We start from the raw sequence: 23071 nt of genomic DNA, 5'->3' as shown, positions 1-23071 counted from the left end.
TCCATCATGGCTCATATCCCTGTAATAGACCTTGATGCAAAACTTTTCTCATACCTTGTCCCACCACCACCACCACCACCACCACCACCACCACCACCACCAACTCCAGTCCGATCACAACCATCACCAATACCATCAAAGTATGGACTACCTTTGAAACAGTTCATGTTATCTACAAGCTAAGATGCAACCACCATTTTGCATTCTATCTGTGCATGACCACAGACAAGCTGGTTGTCTGCATGAATGGTCACTGGCAAACTGTGGCTAAGAAATGACTGGACCACCGTGTTGCTGACCATGCCACTGAACACAATGTTCATATTAACAACTGCTTCACAACGTGTACCATCTGGATATTTCCCACCAATATTGTCTGATATTTTCTAACATTTGGAGGTGTCATTCTCCCTTCAATATGTCCTACGTTCACATAAACCACCTGGGCTCAATGTTCACTGGCCATTGTCATTACCAATTTGTCCCCTTCCTTGCTCCCAGTCTAGCACTACCTCCACCCAGTTGTCTCTGCCATCATGTGCTGCTGCTCATAATGTGGCTTCAGTTGCCAGAGACCCGTCATGTGTCCATTTGCATGCACATATCTGTGTGTCTGTGTCTCTGCCTGCACATGTCTGTTCCTGCATGTGCGTGCACATGAGAAATATTTTTTTGACAAATGCCTCGTTAGCTGAAAGCTCAATTTGTTGAATCTATCTGTGACACAGCACCTGCACTGTGTGCTAAGTAGCAACTACCCTTTTCATAATATTCTTACATTCCATCCTTGATTTACAATTTTTTGCTACCAAAAACTTAACTGTATTACATGTCAAGTTTTTTCTCTTAAGTTTGATTTTGTGTTAATACAATAAGAATTTGTAAATAAATTACTTCATATGATGATGATTGTAATTTTGTTAATGAGATGGTGTGTTAATACATGATCATTCATCTGTTTTTTCAAATAATATTAAATAATTTAACATTTAAAATGAATGCATGTTTGGTGAGTCATTGTACACATTTACATGAAGGATTCTGAATTAGCAATATACCCTCACAAGCCCTGTGTGTGGGGATAGGGCTGATATGCTGTGACATGTAGAAGTATTTGATAATGACCGATATTAGTATAGCATCTATAGTTTTGGTGGTTGCTAGGCACGTAGTCGATGATACCGATTGTTTCATTTGTATGTACTCTGCTTTGAAAGCTTCATCTCGCTTTTACCTCCTATGTTCTTGAGATACTGAAAGTCTCCTCCCCCCTGTTTCCTCCTTTGAATTTGTGCAGAAATTTCCATTGCTGGACTTAATTTGTTTCCAAAATATTCTTTTGTGGCTTTGGTCATTTGCTCAACATTTATGTAGCACCATACACCTCTTGTGGGCAGCACCTTCATTTTTACTAATGATTCAGTAGGTGACCATAGTGCAGGATGCACATATTTTGGCAAAGAAAGTTTTAAGTATTGCCTCTCAGACCAGTGCTGAACTTCTATGGCAGAGCTATGTGACCTTCATTGTGCCAACCTGTACATTGGGCAACAAACACATTCTCTAAATGTGTATTCTTAGCTTTCCTCAGTTTTCTACAGGGGCTGTGTGTCCTGCTTATGTCACCCTTAAGCAAAGCAGATCCAGGTTTGCCTTCTCACTTGTTGATGCTGGTACCAGTGTGTCTTTTGTTGTCTTGGGGAATGATACTATTGATATTGCTGGTAAGTTTGCATTTCTAATACCTAGATTTTACAGCTATTTTCTTTCCTCAAATGAACTGTGTTGCTGTAAGCAGGAACATTTGATTGCTGTGGCATGTACACTGGCCCTCTCCATGTGATAAACTAGGTGAAATTAAACCTCTCCATACAGCTTATGTGCCTTCCCTTAGTCCATCTTGTCTTGATGTGGAAGTTTTAACTTGGTTCTGCATTGGACACTGTATTTACAGCCATTGCCATCTGTTAACACTAAAATGGAGTTTCTGACATTCGTAAGATGGTGGAAAGGGGTCATTTTGACACCACATAAAATATTTTTGCATTTCACTTAGACAAATACGTTTAGTGTTCATTAATTCATATGTTTTTAACAATTGTAATAGTTATTAAATATCATTAATAATTTTGCTTATGTCAACAACAAAAATCTTACATTTATTGTTGCTAATGGCAACAAGTTTCCTAAACTGTAGATTTTCATTTATTAACTATTTGAACAACCTCCTGCACAAATTTAGTAGATTTGGTCCCTATTACTCTTGCATGTGTTCCAAATGTGGCTTTGTATTACTTTTCACTCAAGTCATTGAAATCTGCTAGACACACACAAATTACATAAATTCGGTTTTATGTGCATATTTTCCACTCAATGCATTGTGGCACTTCAGTTTTCACTGTTCTTATTGCCCTTGCATATGCTGATTTGCCACTTCCTCTGCTTTCTAGGTGATTTCAGTCCCATATCATCTTCCTTTGTCTGATGATCTTGCTCTTTTTTCACTAGAGTTCATTTGGCATCTGAAGTATGAACTACTTCCTTTCCATTTTCTTATTTGTTACTATGTTGTAGAAGATGATATAGATGGGCCATGCATTTATTGCCACCATGTCCAAAGTGTTGTAAAATTGTATGAGATATATGTTGGCCATCTCCTACATGCAGTCTTTATCCTATATTTCTTTTCACTGTGTAGTGTTATGGTTTCCGTGGTATGCAGTTATTGTGCAGTCTGTGTTTGCTACTATGGTACTGGATGATGGAGTGTTTCAGCACTGGGCTTCCATATGTCATCAGAGATTTCATCATGGAGCTTCCTTTTCTTTAGTTTCTTAGAAAGTTGAAGAGATGTAAGAAAGTTGTCATCACATGTCTTTCTTGGTTTACAATTGGCTCTAGCAGATGCAGAAAGATGTACGCTCCAATTGGTTGCTTCTCTCTGTGTGTGTTCCCTTTGCCAAGGTGTGAGAAAGCATTAAATATATACTTTGTTGTTAAAACATATTTGTCTGGTTTGTTGGACATTAACTGAATGAACCATGAACCTGCATCTTGCTTTGCTTGGTAATAGTTCCACATTAGTGGTTATATTTTCTCTATGGTGGTAAGAATGAATTCTGTTTCAATGAACTTTCCTTAAATTTTGTGTGGATTTTTCATTGAAAAGGAGAAATCTGAGCACCTCCTGAAATGTCCCTTCTTGGCGCAATGTCCTTGATAAAAGTACACCCCTAAGAGTGCAACCAGATATCTACAGATATACCTTTTGTACAAATGACACTCTGGACATACATAATGGCTATCAGTTTCTCCAGTTACACAGTCAAGTCATTGTCACCACTTTGTGGATGCTTTAATGAACCACTGACAGTTCTCTGCTTTATAACTTACTGTCTGTTTTAACTCCTGCCCATTTTAATTTGTTTTTGTCTGAACTCTCAGAAGGCCTAGCAAGTACAGTAAAAGCTGCAAAACACACAGCACGTTCTGTTCGTTATAGTAACACAAAGTGTGTCCCTGTGCTGTGAGGGGCTAGAAAGAACTCAGTTATTCATTGCCTGTCATAAGATGCAACTAAAAGGAGGCTTATACCTAGCAAGGCTTTTATGTTGAGGACTCTGCCATCAGTTTTAGCAGACTTCACAATCTTTTCCTTAACAATTCAGCTTAATTAGTTATGCTCTTGTTTTAGGGTTTGGTGGTGGTGGTGGTGGTGGTGGTGGTGGTGGTGGTGGTGGTGGTGGTGGTGGTGGCATATCATGTATGCTTGTGGTTGTAGCCCCCTCATGACAACACGTGGATTGCACTGCTGATACCTGAACTGTAAACTCCTCATGTATGCCAAGGAGTAGGTGCCTGTCTAATCTGGGGGCATCAGTACTCTGGGCAACAGCTACTGTGCCTGGTAATCTTTGCCAAGATAGTGGTGCACACAGGGAGAGCCTCTGACTGAAGTGAGTGGCATCAAGGTGGATGATCCACAGTGAAACAGATCAAACTTGGCCATACTGGTGGCTATGCAAAAACAGTCATCTTACCTGGTCCTGATAAAAAGCAAGAGTTTAATGCTGAGGCTTGCAACCCATGACATTACCATCTTTGGCCATGCTGTGGGCTGAGTTGGGCAATGGATCTTTATCAATACATTGATTGTTAACCAATCACGGACACTTCAGGACTGTGACAAGTTTGGGGATATACCAGATAATATATAACAAACTTTACAGGATTCAAGATATCCCCTCCCATCAGGACCTAATACTACAAACAGTTGAACTGCATGCCTATCTAAGGCTGCATAGAGTCCATTTTGTTGCATTTAGAGGACCTGTCATCCTAGTATTTGATTTAAATATTCTGAGAAAATTAAGGTTATGGTTTTTAGGTGTCACGTTGAGTCCTATTTTCCTCCTATGATATGTTTTCAATGCCAGTGAGGCTACTAGTGAACAACCTCCACCCCTCCTACATGCCAGAACATCATACCCCCTCTCCTGCCATCCATTTAGTGGCATTTTTTGTCGGTGGGTTGTTAAACCCAGTCTTCTCCTTTCTCCTTTGATTTATCGACATGTTCAGTTTTTAGGGAAAAGAAAATCCAGGAATATAAAACATTTGATGACCTGTCTCATCCAGATGCTAACGAAAAGTTAGAACATCTGCCCAGACAGTATGATGTCAAACTTGACAGATGTCAATGCCTGTTTGTCAGGGAGACACGCCAGCTTCCTCAACCCCTACACCCACAGAAACAGTGATAACCACACCACCAGTACTGCTAGGATTGCCTCATCCTCCTCTGGTACTACAGGGAACAGGACATCTGCCAAGGTGACCCTTCCAGGACAAAACATATCAGCAGTCTCCCGCCACCCAGTGGCAGACAGAGCCACAGACTGATCATCTTAAAAAAGAATGGTCCCCTTCTGTTCCAGAAGTCAAAACAGGAAAATTGTCTCACAAATTGAAACCTTACAGAGACAAGGAGGATAAATAAAAAGTAAACAGAACTCTGCTGCTCCAGTCGACATGGCCATGTTCTCCCCTCCTCTCCCTCGAGGTCAAGCCTATGAACACTGATAAAGAACCACATATTCAGCTGGAACAAACTCACCAGTAAAGAAATTTGTACTGCTGTTTCCCCTTCACTGCTTTCCAGTTCCCAGTCTGATGTTTCTTCAATGGCCAAACTTCATCAGTTAATGGATACTTGCTGTGCAGTTGGTGTGGTACTTCAGGGGACACAACCCTCAAAACCCAACTCCCTACTATAAAAAATTACAAATTCCATAGCACATCACATTAATGCGGAGAGGACATCTCGAGGAGTCTACACACTTTTTCTGTCTGACACAATGAGCAGGTGCCATCAACCACTATGTTAGAAGCTGTAGCCATTAGTGTCTAGCTGTCAGTGAAGGTAAGAGTATGTAATATCTATCTAATCTACCAACAGACAGATGTGTACCATATCATGAGCTAGTGGTGCTAATGGAACAGCTGCCTCTACCCTGCTTCCACTGTCCTCCTACTGGGGTACTTCAGTGATCACAATCCTATGGAGAGCAGCGAATCATCATCTAGCAGATGTCAAGTAATAGAGCAGTTGATTTTTAGAAGTGGAAGTCTGCTTCAATAACTCAGGAGCTGCAACACATCTGATACAGACCAAGGAACATACTCAGCCAATGGTGCCAGTCTGCAGCCTGAGCATCTCAGCCATAACCTAGTGGTCCATGCAAGGTGACCTGTGCAACAGCAAACACTTTCCTGCCTCTCCTTGTCAACCCATCAACCAGTGGAACATGTTGTGTCTCAGGCTCTTGCCAGTAGACATTGGCACCTCAGTGTTCTGAAAAAATAGCTGTAGTTATGGGAAAGCAGTGCAGGACACTTAGACACAAGCACCATTCTTCTATGGAACATTTAATAGCTGAGAGGCTTAGTGAAGACATGATTTTTAAAAAAGAAGAGAAACCACAAGTGTTAGTAACAGTGTCTCTCGTGTGGGACCTCACACCCCAGTATCTCAAGTATGGGCTAAATGCAATCACATTTGTGACCATCCAGTCATTCCTGGCCCCTCAGTGGCAACATTTGTACTGATCTATCATTGGTGAATATTTTGTGGCATGCTTCACTGATTAGTCTGAATGCAGCAACTACCATTCTACCTTCCTAACATCCTGACCTGGAAACACCTGGCATTGCGAGTCCTTATCCTTCCAGGCACAAGGCTTTGAATCGTGCAGTGTCCCATTAGTGAATGAGAGTTTTGCGATGCTTTAGCAGTGTCAGAATGCAGTCCCTGGCCCTGATAAAATTCATAATCAAATGGTTAAACATCTTTTCAATATCAGCATAAAGTATATCCTGCAGTTTTCAATCACATTTGGCGGGAATGGGACTTTCCCTCCCAGTAGATGGAGGGTGTTATTTCTATACAGAAAGTGGGGAAAGACCCTCAAATTTTGACTATCAACCAATCTCTCTAATGTAAGGACTTTGAAATTATTTCAGTCTTCAACTAACTGTTGGTGTCTGGAAGCCAGGGCATATACATCACAATTTTAAAGTGGCTTGCAGGCATTCCGTTGAATCACAGACCAACTGGAATCTGCAGTGTGCAATGATTTTGCACCTCGCTAACACCTGATCACTGTGTTTGACCTACAGGAGGCGCAAAATTCAATCTGGCACCACCAGATCCATTCTGCAATGCATCATTGGAGGTTCCAGGCCTCTTTACCCATTTTATCAGGAATTTTCTGTACCTTGCACTGAGTATCCATATAAATTTGACTCTCAGCAACCAATACATACAGGAAACTGGTGCCCCCCAGGGAGTGGTTCTGAGCATAACCCTTTTTATCTCATTCAATGGCATCATGACTGCAGAGTGGAAGTGTGTGTGACTTCCATCTTCCCATACAGAAAGTACATAACTGGGTCCTGAAACATGGCTATCATGTAAATGTATGTCATGCACTTTTGTCAATTCGTGATTGTGCATCTGCACACACAACTTCTACCTATGTAACCAGTTAATTAGTAACTTTAAAGTTTTTAGGTTTTTTGGCAGTAAGTTAACATGGTTGCCACATGTATGCCAGTTAAAGGTAAACTGCATGAGGAAATTTAATATTCTCAGATTTCTCAGCAGCACCTTCTGGGGTGTGGACTGCATAGTAGTTCTGTGACTTTATGAAGTTGCTATTTTATCCCTATTGGACTACAGATCTGTTGCCTACAGGTCAGCAGAACCATCATTACAGAGCTCGTTAGACTGGTCCACCAGTGGTTTGTGGTTGTGAAACAGCTTCCTGGTGAAAGCTGGTGTCCCACCACTGAGTCAGATGCCAGCAACTGTCAGTGATTACGCAGTGTTTGTTTCACAGCTAACAGTTCAGACTAATGACAAATTACTTAAAAGTGAGTAGATCAGCTGGGATATGATTGGAGGCTCTATGCAAGAACCTCCCATTGCCCCCACTTGTCTGCTCAGTCTTCCTCTCAGCACCCCCCATCGTATGTACCCACTCCTAAGAAAAATGCTGATCCCAACATTTTCAGATACCTGTTCTGTTTGATGCTCTGTGACTACCCAAGTTAGAGATGAATTCACATGGATGGACCAGAAGTCAATGACAGGAACAGTTTTCATTTTAAACATGCCAGGGATGTTGAAGTATTCCCTGCAATGTTGTGTGTACACTGCAGAGTTGGCTGCCATTCCATAGGCTCTGCAGTACACTAAAACTCTAGTTACAAAGGACTTCATGGGTTGCACAGACTCAGAGCTGCTTCCAAGGGATATCTCAGTGCTACCAGAAAAACCTTTTGTTCACCAACATCCAAGACCTATTAGTTCACTTCCACAGCTCTGGGACGACAGTAATGTTCATCTGTGCACTGAGCCAAGTGGGTATTCTGGAAAATGAACTTCCTGACAAATTATCTTAAGAAGCAATGACAGGCAACAAACTTGAACTCAGAGTAGTGTGTACAGACTTAAGATTGCAACTGTGATGCCAAATTTTACAAACCTGGGTCATGCAGTGGTACACTGCACAACACTCAAAAAGTTAAGAGCAATCCAGGGGACCACCTAGGCACATGATACATGAACTACAGAAGTGTTTGAACCTTTTGGATGGGCCATCAGGCATCACACTGCTTGCTATAGATCTAAATCTTTATAGTTGTATGAGCAATAACTTTTAGCTTTTGCAGGAGAATGGATAAAAATTCTAAATGCTGAAGTTCAGCTGAAACTGACCAATGGCAGTTCCTAGGAACACAAAATTCTATACAATATTTTTACAAAAAGCACACTGGAGGAATCTGACAAGTGTGAAAGTCAGGAAATCGAAAGGTGACCATTTTTTAATTTCAAAATGGTTTCAGTTTCGTGAAAGTAGAATCACTATTTTCTGTCAATGAATTAAGATGGTGTTTAAGACTTTTGCTCTTAAAGTAGTCCAGTCACTGACATTTTTTCCATTAATGTCCAGTACATCTACTGAGATCTGTAAGTTTAAAATGAAGAGCAGAAACTAATTCCATCTTACACTGGGTACTCTCAGTAGAATCATTAGTAATACTGACTTTTCTATAATTTATATTGCACTGTAACAGATCTGCTAATTCAACAATGATACACATGTCAATTGCACAGCCGTTGTGCCTCCAGCACCCCCATCACAATGGTCTTAGCCATCACTGCTACCACTGGCAGCACCATCATGGTGCTGATCTATCCTGGTCAAACTTCCTCATTTCTACATAGCTAACATAATATACACCCATTTGAACTGTGTATGTATTCAAACCTCTGTCCCACTCCACAATTTTTGACCACCATAGCTGCATTGATGGGAAGTCCTCACAACTCTAAAGGAATTAATACGCAAGTCTGGTGGAGCCGATATGCAGTCAGCACTGAATGATAGTATCTTTCTGAGACAAACTGAGAGCCCGGCAATGCGGACCCCTGCCCTCTGCAGTCATAAGGGATATTACAAGAACTATAGTGACTGTAATCGAGCACCGGGTGGAGTCTGCATCCGTCCTGAACTCGGTATGTAGTGGACCTATGCCCTTTTGAAGCAGTGGCTGTCAAGATAAGGATGACACAGGAAATAACTGTCCACAATGTATATCGTCCTACAGATTGTGCAGTACCCCTGAGCCTATTGGCTTCACTGATTGATCAACTCCCTAAACCTATGTACTTTTGGGAGATTTTAACATACATAACCCCTTGTGAGGTGGTGCCATGCTTACTGGCTGAGGTAAGGAGGTTGAAAATTTACTGTCACAAATCGACCTCGACCTCCTCTTCCTCTTATGCACAGGTGCCCCACACATTTCAATGTGGCACATGGCGCACATTCAGCCATTGATCTTTTGGTTTGCAGTCCTGGCCTTCGACCATTTATCCACTAGAGAGCACATGACGAGCTGTATGGTAATGAACACTTCCCCATCTTCCTGTCACTCTCCTCATACCCACAGAAGCCTACCCAGATGGGCTTTAAACAAGGCAGACTGTGAAGCCTTCACCTCTGCCATCACTGCTGAATCTCCCCCACATGGTGCCAGCGATGTTAATGAGCAGGTCACTACAATGATCATTTCTGCAGCAGAAAAAGTAATTTCTCGTTCCTTAGGTTGCCCCCCAACAAAAGAGTTCCTTTGTGGTCACCAGAAGTTGCTGAGGCAATTAAGGAGCTTCAGCGAGCTCTGCAGGGACATCAGTGGCACCCCTCCCTAGAGCACCTAATAGCCTTTGAATGGCTCCATGCTCGCATTTGCCAGCTTATAAAATGACAGAAACAGGAGTGTTGGGACAGGTATGTGTTGGCCATTTGGTGTCATATGTGACCTTCCCAAGTCTGGATGAAGATCAGACGTCTTTTTGGATACCAGACCCCAACAGGTCTCACTGGCATTAACATCACTGGCGTGTTATCTACCGACGCAAACATGATTGCCGAGCACTTTGCTGAGCACTAGGCTCAAGCCTTTGCATCGGAGAACTACCCCCTAGCCTTTTGCACCCTCAAATGTGGATGGAAAGGAAAGTCCTCTTGTTAACTATATGCCAAAGTGAACCCTATAAAACTACAGGCCACAGTGAACCCTATAATGCCCCATTTAGTGTGTGGGAGCTCCTCGACGCCCTTGCACATTACCTAGACACAGCTCCTGAGCCAAATTGTATCCAGTCAGACGATTCAACATGTCTCATCTGACTAGAAGCAACATATCATCTTCAACTGGATCTGGTGCGATGGTGTCTTTCCATTGCAGTGGGAGAGCACCATCATCATGGTGCTCAAACCTGGCCACAATCCACTTGATGTGGATAGCTACCGGCCCATCAGCCTCACCAACTTCCGTTGTAAGCTGCAGAAATGCATGGTGTGTTGGTGTTTGGATTGCGTCCTGGAGTCACGTGGCCTACAAGCTCCGTCAGGGCGGCTTCCACCAGGGTTGCTCTACCGCTGATAGTCTTGCATCCCTAGAGGCTGCTGTCCGAATAGCCTTTTCCAAATGGCAACACCTGGTTGCAGTCTTTCTTGACTTACATAAAGCATAACGCGCAACCTGGGGACATCATATCCTAGCCACATTGTATGAGTGGGGTCTCTGGGGCCTGCCCTGATTTTTATCCAACACAACCTCCAGTCACTCCATACTTTCCGTGTCCAAGTCGATGCATCCCGTAGCGTCCCCCTCCCCCTGCTCCCCACCTGTTCAGGAGAATCTCATTCCACAGGCCACAGGGCTTTGTATTGAGTGTGTCTCTATTTCTTGTGGCTATTAACGGTCTAGCAGCAGCTGTAGGGCCGTTGGTCTCACATTCTCTGTATTCGGATGACTTCTGCAATTCGTACTGCTCCTCCAGTGCCGGTGTTGCTGAGCGGCACCTACAGGGAGCCATTCACAAGGCATAGTCATGGGCTCTAGCCCATGGCTTCCAGTTTTCAGCTCCAAAATCAGTGTCTCGCATTTCTGTCGGCGTTGCACAGTTAATCCAGAACCAGAACTTTTCCTTAATGACGATCCATTTACTGTAGTGGAGACATATTGATTCTTAGGACCAGTTTTCAATGCCCAATTGATTTGGCTACCTCACCTTCATCAGCTTATTACCGTTTCCTTTTCCCAACCATGGCGGTTTATCTCCCGCATTGGCAGCCCAAGCCAGGGCTTCCAATTGCAGTTCGTGTCTTATCCCTTCTTTCTGAACTGGAGTCCTTGCCTTTACGACCTATACTTGAGGTCCATTCACGTACACCTCAATGGTGTACACCTAGGCTGCAGATTGTTCTGGACCTTTCACATGGCCCTAAAGACTCCGTTAACCCTGTGGCTCTCCACTATCACTTTGTCTCGATTCTAGACATGTACCGAGGCTGTGAAGTGGTTTACACTGACGGCTTGATAGCTGATGCTCACGTAGGCCTTGTGTATGTTTGTGGAGGACATATTGAAGAGCATTCCTTCCCAGATGGCTGCAGTGTTTTCACTCAAGAGCTGGCAGCCATATCTCGTGCTCTTGATCACATCTGCTCATGCCCTGATGAGTCATTTCTCCTGTGTACTGACTCCTTGAGCAGCCTACAAGCTATCGACCAGTGCTAACCTTGCCATCCTTTGGTAGTGTCCATTCAGGAGTCATCTATGCCCTGGAACAGTCCTGTCATTCAGTGGGGTTTTTGTGTGGGCCCCAGAACACGTCGAAATCCCAAGTAACAAACTTGCCAACAGGCTAAGCGGAAACAGCTTCTGGAGATGAGCGTCTCCAAAACTGATCTGTGTTCAGTCTTACGCCACAAGGTTTTTCGGCTTAAGGAGACTGAATGGCAAAATAGTATGCACAACATACTGCATGTCATTAAGGAGACTAAGAATGTGTGGAAGTCTTCCATGTGGTCTTCTCGCAGGGAATCAGTTGTCCTCTGCCGGCTCTGCATTGGCCATATGAGGCTAACACATGGCTACCTCCTCCATCACGAGAACCTGCCTTTGTTTCACTGTGCCTCACAAATGACAGTTGTCCACCTCTTGCTGAACTGCCCACTTTTAGCCGCTCTGTGGCAGACTTTTAACATTCCCAGCACCCTACCTTTGATGTTGGAAGACAATGCCTCAACAGCAACTTCAGTTTTACGTTTTATTCATAAGGGTGTGTTTTATCATTTGATCTAAAGTTTAGCACTTGTCTTTTGTCCCTCTGTATCCTCCACCCTAGTGCTTTTAGGGTGGAGGTTTTAATGTGTTTTGGAGTGGCTGGCTTCTCCTTTCTATTCCCATAGTCGGGCAGCCATTCTTGTCTGAGTTTGTCCATTTTGGTGTTTGTTGCCCTTCAGTCATTCTTGTGGTTTTCTTTCTTCCAGCTGTGTTTTGTACGTCTTGATTATTTTACTCCAACCCTTGTGGACTTACTTTAATCTGAATGAGGGACAAATGACCCAGCAGTTTGTTCCCTCCCCCCTCTTTTAAACTGACCAACCAACTTTTCAATACCTGGCAGGTTGTCATTGAGCTTGACAACCAGTCCTCCTGCTGTGTACACTTGCAAACACACATTTTTACAAGATCAATGTGCTTTTTCAAAATCATGGTGTTAAAGGTCACATGATGATAGATGATGGATGATTATGAACAGTACAGTTAGTTAAATTTTCACATAATCCATGGCCCTCAAACCAAATAAAAACACCTTCAGTACTCCCTGCAGCTCATTTGCTATGGGCATGAAGACTCAAGGCCTTATCAGAATAATATGATGATCTGCCAAAATCTTTATTTACTGTCTCACCAATATGATGTGTGATAAGCAACCAGCACTAGCAATAGCACTACCACCACTTTTTGAAACAGTAACACTAAATCTTTACCATGAATGAGGTATCCTTATTAACAATACTGAAGTTAAAATTACAGCCTACAAATACACATGGACCATTGAGGATAGAAGTAGAGGCAACTCCCTTCAAATTATTCTTTGCAGCACCTACTTCATTGCCACTCTTTGTGGGCACTTGCACATGCGTGTGTAGTGTTGGACATACAGATGTTTGCATCTCTTCATGGCTGCCGACTATCAATACAGTTCTGTCATCAACATCATTGAAGCACCCTGCTGGCATGTTATCCTTACCTGTTCTCCCTTTTTACATTAAGGCTCCCATTGGGTCTGGGACACTTTACCATTTCATTTAAACTTTTCTTAATCTAAGAGAACTTATTTCTTTTCCAGTTACATTTAATATGCATTAAATAAAATGATTTTCTGACCACATTTAAATTTCATATTAGGGTGCTGGCAGAGGATGCTAAAAGTAATGTTTGCCCACACCTTATAGCCTTTAAGGTGTTTCCATCACATTATATGGGCATGAAGACACTGTCAGAATGTCAGGTGACTAGTGACACAGACTCGAACCATATTTCCCTTGTCTTAAATCAGGCTGTTCAGACACTGTCCCTCGGGAAATGTGCACTGTGGAGTGCCAATTAGATCTCTTGTGGATAGATGCAGCTAATGCAGGCTACATTCCAAGTAACTGTATTGCATATGTTCTGTGAATGAATAACCACTTGGCCACCCCTGCATACAAGCCCTAATTTCTCTCATCTTTGGCAGCAGTAGAACTGTTCTGCATTCAGTTGCAAATAAGTTCTCTAACTTTTCTCAACAGTGTTTAACAAAAAGAATTTAACCCTCCCTCCACAAATTCCCATTTGAATTCACAAAGCATTTCCATAACTGCATGTTGATTGAACCTACTTTCCTACAGCTGAATTTACATTCTCATTCCATTCCATTTCACATCACTTCAAAGTGTAAAGCCTAGACATTTAATACAAGTTATTGTGTCAAACAGCACACCACTGATACTATATTCAGACATTACAGAACTGTAACTCTTCAGGCTTTCCCCGCGATCTAATGACATCTTGGGTTGTCAGGTGTTCTGCCAGATATCAGCGTCGTACTTGCACGATATTTCGGTCACATAGCTCATAACCTTCATCAGGTGCGACCTGAGACTACTCCTCGAGTGGACCTGCCTATGGCCTTCCCCCTCCACCAATGGCTGCAGGCACTTCCTCCGTGGTCCGCGCCCATTCCCTGCAACCAGCTGGAGCGTTGCTGCTCCGTTTTCTGTCCGCTGCAGTTCTAGGTGTTCCCTCTGCGGTCCACGCCCACCAAACCCGCTCCTGGGGGTTTCATCTATGGTCTGGGGTACCAGGCATTCCCCCTGTGGTCCGCGCCCGCTCACCACGACCTGTTGGAGCGTTGCCGCTCCGTTTTTCATCCGCTGCAGCTCTGGATGTTCCCTCTGTGGTCTGCGCCCACCAGTCCCACTTCTGGGTGTTCCATCTTCGGTCTGGTGCGCCTGGCAGTCCATCAGGGGCTCGTTTTCCATCTCCATGTCTCTGGTTCTTCTGTTTGTGTAGTGTTGCAGCTGGCCCCGTTGCTCCTTTAACAATTCCAGAGCCAGATCCCAGGCTCTGCTTAGCTGGTACCCTGTGTCACGGTTCATAAGATCATCAGCCATTTTAATTTCTATCAATTCTCTTATAACACTGTCCCAAAATCTGGGTGTTCATACTAGAATCTTGGTATCCTCATACTTCATGGCATGATCTAGTTCAAGACAGTGCTCAGCAATGGCTGACTTAGTCACCTGTCTTAATCTAGTGTGCCTCTGATGTTCTTTGCACCTGATCTCCACCTACGTACACAACAGCCAAGTACTTGAAAGGTCTCCTGTCTCCATATGTGGGGAAATGTATTCACCACATCCGCAACTCAGAAGATTTCCTGCAATGCCTCAAGCAACTGCACATCACAGATTTGGACATCGTGGTTAGTTTTCATGTGGTATCGCTGTTCACCAGGGTCCCACTGAAGGACTCACTAGAACTGATTGCAGAGAAATTTGACGGTGCTCTGTTGGACCTGTTCAGTCATACACTGACATCCATGTATTTCCTGTACAGAAACCAATATTACGAGCAAACTGAAGGTGTAGCTATGGGCAGCCCACTGTCCCCTGTGGTTGCCAACATGTTTATGAAGAGTTTTGAGGAGAGGGCATTGGAGACAGCCACATTTAAACCCACATGGAGATGGAAAACGAGCCCCTGATGGACTGCCAGGTGCACCAGACCGAAGATGGAACACCCAGAAGTGGGACTGGTGGGCGCGGACTGCAGAGGGAACATCCAGAGCCGCAGCGGATGAAAAACGGAGCGGCAACGCTCCAACAGGTCATGGTGAGCGGGCACGGACTGCAGGGGGAACGCTTGGTACCCCAGACCATAGATGAAACCCCCAGGAGCGGGTTTGGTGGGTGTGGACCACAGAGGGAACACTTAGAACCGCAGCGGACGGAAAATGGAGCAGCAACGCTCCAGCTGGTCGCAGGGAATGGGCGCGGACCACAGAGGAAGCGCCTGCAGCCATTGGTGGAGGGGGAAGGCCATAGGCATAAATACTGGACCAGGTCCACTCGAGGAGCAGTCTCGGGTCGCACCTGATGAAGGTTACGAGCTGAGAGACCGAAATATCGTGCAAGTACGACGCTGATATCCGGCAGAACACCCGACAACCCAAGATGTTATTACAGAACTGTTTTCCAATTCTTCTGTATTAACATAGATATTTTTTTCTACATTGGGAGTAGTCTATCAGTTAAATCATCAAATAGAAATTGTCACCCTTATCCTTCTACAGTCACTATCCTGATACCCTTGTCTCCAGTGAACTCAAAATCCATGACAATATACTGGGTTCTGTTAATTAAGAAACCTTTGAGCCACTCAAATAATGTATTCTTCATGCTCAGAGCTTTGTTAAATCTGTAGTGGGACACTGTGTCAAATGCTTTCTGAAAATCTAGGAAAATGGAAATATCCCATGGCCCTAAAGCTTCAGTTTCTTCCATTGGTCATTAACACATCTTTTTCTTCTGTTATTGAGTACCAAAATGCTGAAATAATCTATGCCAATGACGTAAGACACCAAAAGGACATATCTTTTTACATGTCTTTTAATGACCAGCAACTACATTACTGCCAGAGACCTGTAGTGTCTTCACAGCAGATCTGGTATCTATTGCCAGAGTCCTCTTTCATGAAGAAGAAGAACTGTGACCAATTCAATATCAAGAAACTTGATGAGCAGTCTAGGCTACTAGTTGATACCACCCTCACCAACAGATATTGTCCACTATCAGTGATCTGTTAGTTACTAAGTTCTCTTTCACTGGAGCCACAGTCAGATACTGGGGTTCCCTGGGAATGAGATGGATGATCACTAACAAGAAAAGTGACCCAAAACCAACTGTGGCATTGTGGATACCAAGTAACTTGTGAACACATCTGAGACAGATGGTCTACCACAGCCTGAACAGGGCATGTTGGCATACTCCTCCCTCTAACACTGTGTGCCATTCCTCATTTGGTTCATCTGAGGGGCTCTACGATTTTATGCTAGTTGGATTTTTGGAACCCAACCCTCCCCTCCCCCTCCCCCCCCTTCCCCCCCTCCCCCCCCCCCCCCCCCCCCGACTGATGGCTTTTTTGAGAGTTTATGTGGGACCTCAATAAACTGTGGACTTTCCTTCCTTTCCAGGCTGCATTCCCTTTCCCATGCCCTCTCCCCCTGTCCTTGTTCCTTCCCCACTCTGTGTACTTGCTTATGTTTGCCTGATTATCCTCCTGGTTTCTGCTCTTATGGGTTTGTTCCTCTTTTTTTCGCCTTTCCTTGTGGACATTTGTGATCCCTGCTTTGGGTTTTACCTCCCCTTCTAAATTTTATCTGTGTTCTGTGAGCCAACTAGGAAAGAATACACCTTACTTAGTGGCTTGGAGCTGTGCCTCTTCCATCTTTTCCTTGATGTTGTTGTCTGTTAATGCTACATAGCCAGCATGGTAGCCAGTCCATGTGGTGGTCATTATGTACCCTTTTGGTAGAGCCAATGACAAGATAGGGATCACACTCCTAATACCTGAGCTGCTGTGTATGCCTAGATGTGGTTGCTTGTCATTCTGGAGCACTGAAACTGCTGGTGACAGATGCTGTGCTGGATGACCCTTGCTGGGGCTTGGTGGCACCCATAGGCAAACCCCCCAATTAGATGTGGTGGTATCAGGGAGGACACTACACATACAAAATGCATTAAGATCCAAACAAAAACTGGCTGTTCTTCTATGGCCATCTCTTTCGTTGTGAATGGATCTTTTAATCTTTTAATGCTGCTTCTTATGACCCTGTGGCCTTCCCTTCCCCGTCTACACCCTGGGAGGGGAGTCAGGCATGCCATCTTGGAGTGAAACACTTTCCTCATGAACTGGCTTGCACTAGATTGGACAGGGATACCACCACCACCAAGGTGGTGTTATTCATAGAAATCATCAAAGAAAAGTTTGAAATGGATAATCTGAATAATATATGGTAGAGTTCACTGTCGAGCAAAACTACTACTGCTGTCGAATCTGCAGCACTTCACATCTGTGACCATCTTGGAGACATCTGTGTCCATTACATCTCGTCAGTATTTGAACATAGTTCCTCATCCTGCAAAGTGATGAGGAACTCAAGCTGACCTGGAATGGTGGTGTGTTGATTTTGATTGGCTTGTTCAGAAAGGCTGTAAGGGCAGTTGCGTTTTAATACTGGCATCTGTATATACCTGACACTTCAGGGGGATGCCTTCATGCAGAAGGTAAAGACTATAGTTTATCATTGTCACATAAAGCAGTATGTCCCTCCAACCATGAGGTGTTTACAATTTTTGCATTTTTGGCACATGTCTTCCTGCTATGCAGTGGACCCTCTACACTGCGAATGTGGACATGAACACCATGAGGGAAGGCCTTATGTTATGCCACCCATGTGTCTTATAAGAAGGAAAAGAAGGTACTGGAAGAGAAATCTTCTGATAGTTTATTGTAGACTGAGGCTTGTCAGAAATGAGTCTTCACTCTAACTTTTCCTCTGTTACATCATTCCTCCCTCCTCCTTATTCCAATCCCACTTCCCTCTACCTGCAGTACCACGCCCTCCCCTCTGGGTTCTGGTCCCCCTACTCACCTGGAGAAGTGTACCCCTTCTTTGGCATCTCCCAGGATCTGACCCCCCCCTTCCCCCCACTCCCCCACTCCGTGGCTCCCAGACCAGCAGCCTGCTGCCACAAGTTGGCAGCAGGACCCATAGTCCATGCACCCCAAAGTTACCTGCTCCCTCTACTCCAAATATCACTGTGTGTGTGAGGAGGACAAGAAACAGAAATCCCAGGACGAGACCCCTCCTGTGCCCCTGGAGATGACGCCCTCCTCACAACCTGAATCTGACTTCTTTATACATGTCACTCCATCCTTGTTGGTCATGGATAGTGACCTCATGGTACAACCATCATCAGCCCATTCAGCTCTCATTTGGATCCCTGTTCTGTACTTATTCAATGGAGCTGTAATGGATACTACTATCACCTTATGGAGTTGCAGTCCAATATTTCGTTTTACTTTATAGATTGTCTTTCTCCAGTAATCTCATTTTAATGATTCTCACTCACCGACACTTCATGGCTTCTGTGCTTTGTCAGAACCAGGTCAGCACTTTGAGGGCTTCAGTGGTATTCACACGTTTGTCCATATAGGTGTTAGTAGTACATGGATCCTCCTGCTGTCTGGGTCCACTTGGACTCTGTGGTCACAGTTTGCAGTCCCTGCCACCCTCTTGACAGGCCACATCTATCCACTGGCCTAACTGCCCTCTGTCAGCAGCTCTCCTCTCCCTTCCTCCTCCTTCAGGATTTTGATGTCTATCACCCATTTAGGAGCAGTGCTTTGTTGTCTAGTGGTGGACTTTTGTGGACCTCAACCTGTGCCTTTTTAATGATGGTTCCCTACCCATTTTAGTGCTATTTAAGGCACTTTCTCTACCAGTGATCTTTAACTCACTATCCTTCCCAATCTCCTTTCATTACTCATCATCACATGATGACCTCTGTGGCAGTGACCACTTCCTGTTTATCCTCTGTCCCTTCCCACCTCCTGATGATCATGTAGTCCTGGTGGGCTATCCATTACACTAATTGACCTCTGTATACCTCCAGGTTGTGTTTGACCCTCTGTCAGGTTGTATTGATAAAGTTGTCCATGTCATTCCTGATAAGATTATTCACACCACTGGCATTCCTGTGCCGCACTCGAAAGGCCCCTTCCACTGCCTGCCAGTCCTGTGGTGTATCATTGCCATTGCCATATAAAATCACCATCAAGCCGTAAAATGCCTTAAACAGCACTTATCCTCCACCGGTTTTAAAGGGCTGTTGCACCAAAGACCATCACTTCCTCAGACGCAGCTAGTGGATGTGTTGGGAATGCTTTCTCCTACCTAGGTTCCTCTGTCCATTCATTATGGATCTGGGCTACACTCCCCACACTCACATTGCCAGCGACCATTTTCCATCCCAGGCCTTACACTTCTGGACAACCTTTGAACAGATCCATTGGTTCTCACAGAATATCCTGCTACCCATTTTGCAATGGCATCAGGCTGCTATCCTGCTGCCATCCTTCAAAAACAGTGAGCTAAAGCTTCCTACTTAAATTTTACTCCTTATCAGGCAGAATGCTACAGTGAATCTTTTAGTGAATGGGATCTTCTTCTGACACACTCCTCTTCCAATGATTCAGCCCCTGGCTCCAATTTCATTTGTAACCAATTGCTTTAACAATTTAGTACTCCACAATGATATCTCCTCCAAGTCTTGAACCATATTTGGCTCCAGGATGTTTTCTGGTCTCAATGGCAGGACAATGTGGGGTTCCTGTCCTTAAGCCCAGTAAGGATAAGTCATCTCTTGATAGTTACTGGCAGATCTATCTGACAAACACAACCTGCAGGTTATTTAAAGATAGTGGCTCGTCAGCTCTGTTGGGTCCTCAAATCCTGGGACCTTTGATCTCCTTGCCAGTGCAGCTTTTGGGGTGGATGACTCTCATAAGGCCTACAACACAGCTTGGTGACAATATGTCTTTCTTACACTCCATTAATGGGGCCTTAGGGGCTCCCTCCTGAATTTTATTCCCCAGTTCCTGTCTCACCAGTTGTTCAGAATTGGTTTGACAACGTTCTCAGCTCTATGGACCCAGAAGAATGGCATTCCATAAGGTTCCGTATTAAGTGTACCTCTTTTTCTCATTACTATTAATGAACTCGTGGCCTCTGTTGGGCCATTTATAATCCCTGCCATGTATGTGGTTGATTTCTGTATTTGGGCTAGTTCCAGACTTTGTGGCTTCTGTGGTGCAACATGACCAGGGTGCCAATTGGCACACTTCCATGTGGACTCAGTTTTCAGTTCTCCCACTAAATTCTGTGTGGTGTTTGTCACTGTACTACATTTCATCCTGATACAGAATTCTACTTCTATCTCAATACTCAATGCCTGATAGTCGTCCCTCAGTTCATTACTTGGGTCTTTTTCTGATAACAAGCTTACTTGGTTGTCCCATATCCACCTCCCAAAAAATTGGCCTTATCTATAAATTCAGTGGCCTATGCTTCCTTGCCCACACTTCTTGCTGTGCAGACCATTAGTCTATTCTCAACTTTCATCAGGCCTTAGTTCTGGCCCATCTGGACTACGGTTGTCAAGTTAGGACTCAGCTGCCTCTTCCACACTGCTCCTCTTGGACCCAGTCTAAAATCATGGTATCTGGGCACTGGTTCCTTTTACTCTAGACTTCTGATTGATCAATGGTTCCAGCTCCTGGTTTCCTGTGCCACTATTATTTGCTCTTTCTGCTAATACCAGCTGTTCTATTCTTTCCCTGACTTCAGAAAATTACCCATCTGCTGCTCCCCCTCCCTCCACCCCCAATCCCCCTCATGGGTTAGTCTGCAGGTAGGGCTCCACCTCACTTCTCTCCACCATGATTTCCATATTTCCTCTTTATCCTGTTCCCCACTTGCTCTCCTGAACATCCCCTCCCTTGGTTAGTTCCTCTTCTGGTGTCGGCAAGATTCCATCATGTCAGTGGTGTTAAGTTGTTCATTCTGCTCGCTTACAGAGAATTTTGGGATGCTGGTGTTTTGTACACCAATGGCCACCAGTTATGACTTTATTTCACCTGTTTGCACAAAACACCATCTCTTGCCACCATGTGTGGGATGTTTACCACAGAACTAATGGTCATTTACAAAGTCCTTTGTTTTGTTAAATGGTCCTCCCTCACCAGCATTTTGTCATGTATGGACTTAGTGGCCTACAGGCTACTGCCTAGTGTTTTTCCACCACTTAGTTTCTGCTATCCACAACTGTGCTGCTTGTTTGGCTCATTTCTTTTGCATTCCTGGCCATGTGGATATCTTGGGCAATAAGTTGGTCAGTGGTTGTCTGTCTGTGGGAGGGGGGTGGGCAGCCACTTACTCACCACCACCACCACCACCACCACCACCACACCTCTGGGGATTGATTTCCAGCTTCACATGGTATGTCTGCATCTCCCAGTGGGAATGTATCAGCCTCTGCCGTCTGCATATTGGCTGTACCAGCTTGACCCATGGCATGCCTTTGAGCTGCCCCCTTCCCCTTTGTAGTTGCCGGGGCCCCTTATGATGATCCATATTTTGCTGGAATTGCCCTGCCTTTTGGCCCTTTGCACTAAATATGCCCTCTCATTCCCCTTGTCCCAAGTGTTAGCAGATGACCATCACATGGTTACATCTGTCCTTGGTTTTCTTTGTGAGAGTGGTTTGTTCACCCAGAAGGAAGTACCTGAATTTCCTTGCAGAATTGGAGTCTCGTGGTTGGCATTGGTGTGTTTTGGGAGACTTTCAGCCTTGCCTCCATACAGTATGGGCTGATGGCGGTGCCCTATTGCATGGGGTGCCTCCTGCTCTAACCCCCACCCCCAGTTGTTTACTTTTCCTTCCACACTGACATTCCTTCTGCCTCTTTGTTGACTGGACTGCGCTGTTGGCACTGTTCCTCCCATAGTTTCTGCCTCCTTGGATGGTGCTGCTGACCTCCTCAGATTGGTCACCCTCCCCTCTCCCCAACCATGTTTTGAAACTCATCTCACCCATGGCTTTATTCAATCTGATCTGCATCCCTCCTGATAAAATTGTCATGTTCTGCTGACAGTGTCATGAATATTAGGGGAATACTCTACTTAAAGCACTTGGACAACACAGGAGTTTGAGGATTCAGGGATTTGAGGATTCCTTATCCCTGATACTGCCTTATGATGCATGTATATTTGAACAGGTTTAATGCTTTCTTAAATGAGTGAGTTTTGTTCTAGACTTCAGTGTTCTGATCATACATTATTGGGGCTGGGGCAGTTGTGGAAGTGATGCTTCCCACCACATGCTGAGCCTAGTGGGTCCTTGACTTCATCGTGCCTGCAGAGCTAGCATTCTTCTTTTATCTTGTTGTTTCATCATCATCTCTGTTCATTTTTGAGATTGTTTTAGTGACTTATCATTTTACTTAAATTTACTTCCTCTCCACCTGTTTAAATGGACATTATTTGTTACTTCACTCTTTCATCCCTGTATTAGTTGACTGGTATTTGAGAATGGGGATGTCTCTGGCTCACCAAAGTTGAGCCCTAAGGGAGCCCCACCTGCACCATGACCTACAAGTTGACTTGACCCTACACTCACTTTACATCTCATACAATTATTCTAACACTAAGCATTGCCCCAAAATATCTGATTCTACCATTACTACACATTGTGGCAATATAAGCAGATGGCCTTTACTGCTAGCTGGAACACTACACTTTCAAACTTGGTTTGGGACTGAGGAACTGATGACCTCATAGTTTGCTCCCTTAACCTCCATAAAACTAGACATACAACCATGTCACAGCATTTTACAATGAACACTGCAGTATTGTCATATCTAACAGAAATTTTCAGTTACTGAATTCAGATAATCAGGTGACTCACAGGAGTGGTTAGTGAGATCATCAGTTTCTTGTTTGATTGTATGGTAACACTTATCGTGTCCTTTCCAAAAGT

General features: G+C 44.2%; 1 protein-coding gene across 1 annotated transcript in view; it reads right to left on the bottom strand.

The window, feature by feature from the left end:
• Positions 1–21544, bottom strand: part of LOC124776852 (trichohyalin-like) — a 60490-nt gene extending 38946 nt beyond the window's left edge. The window contains exon 1 of the mRNA XM_047252063.1: positions 21475–21544. Within this exon, the coding sequence (XP_047108019.1) occupies positions 21475–21544 (70 nt within the window). The remainder of the gene's footprint in view (positions 1–21474) is intronic.
• Positions 21545–23071: the final 1527 nt, after the last annotated feature.

Source organism: Schistocerca piceifrons, chromosome 1 (genome assembly GCF_021461385.2).
Source record: "Schistocerca piceifrons isolate TAMUIC-IGC-003096 chromosome 1, iqSchPice1.1, whole genome shotgun sequence".
In the NCBI taxonomy this organism is placed as follows: Eukaryota; Metazoa; Arthropoda; class Insecta; order Orthoptera; family Acrididae; genus Schistocerca; species Schistocerca piceifrons.
The sequence above is the reverse complement of the archived record's forward strand: the minus strand, read 5'-3'. Positions and strand labels throughout refer to the sequence as shown.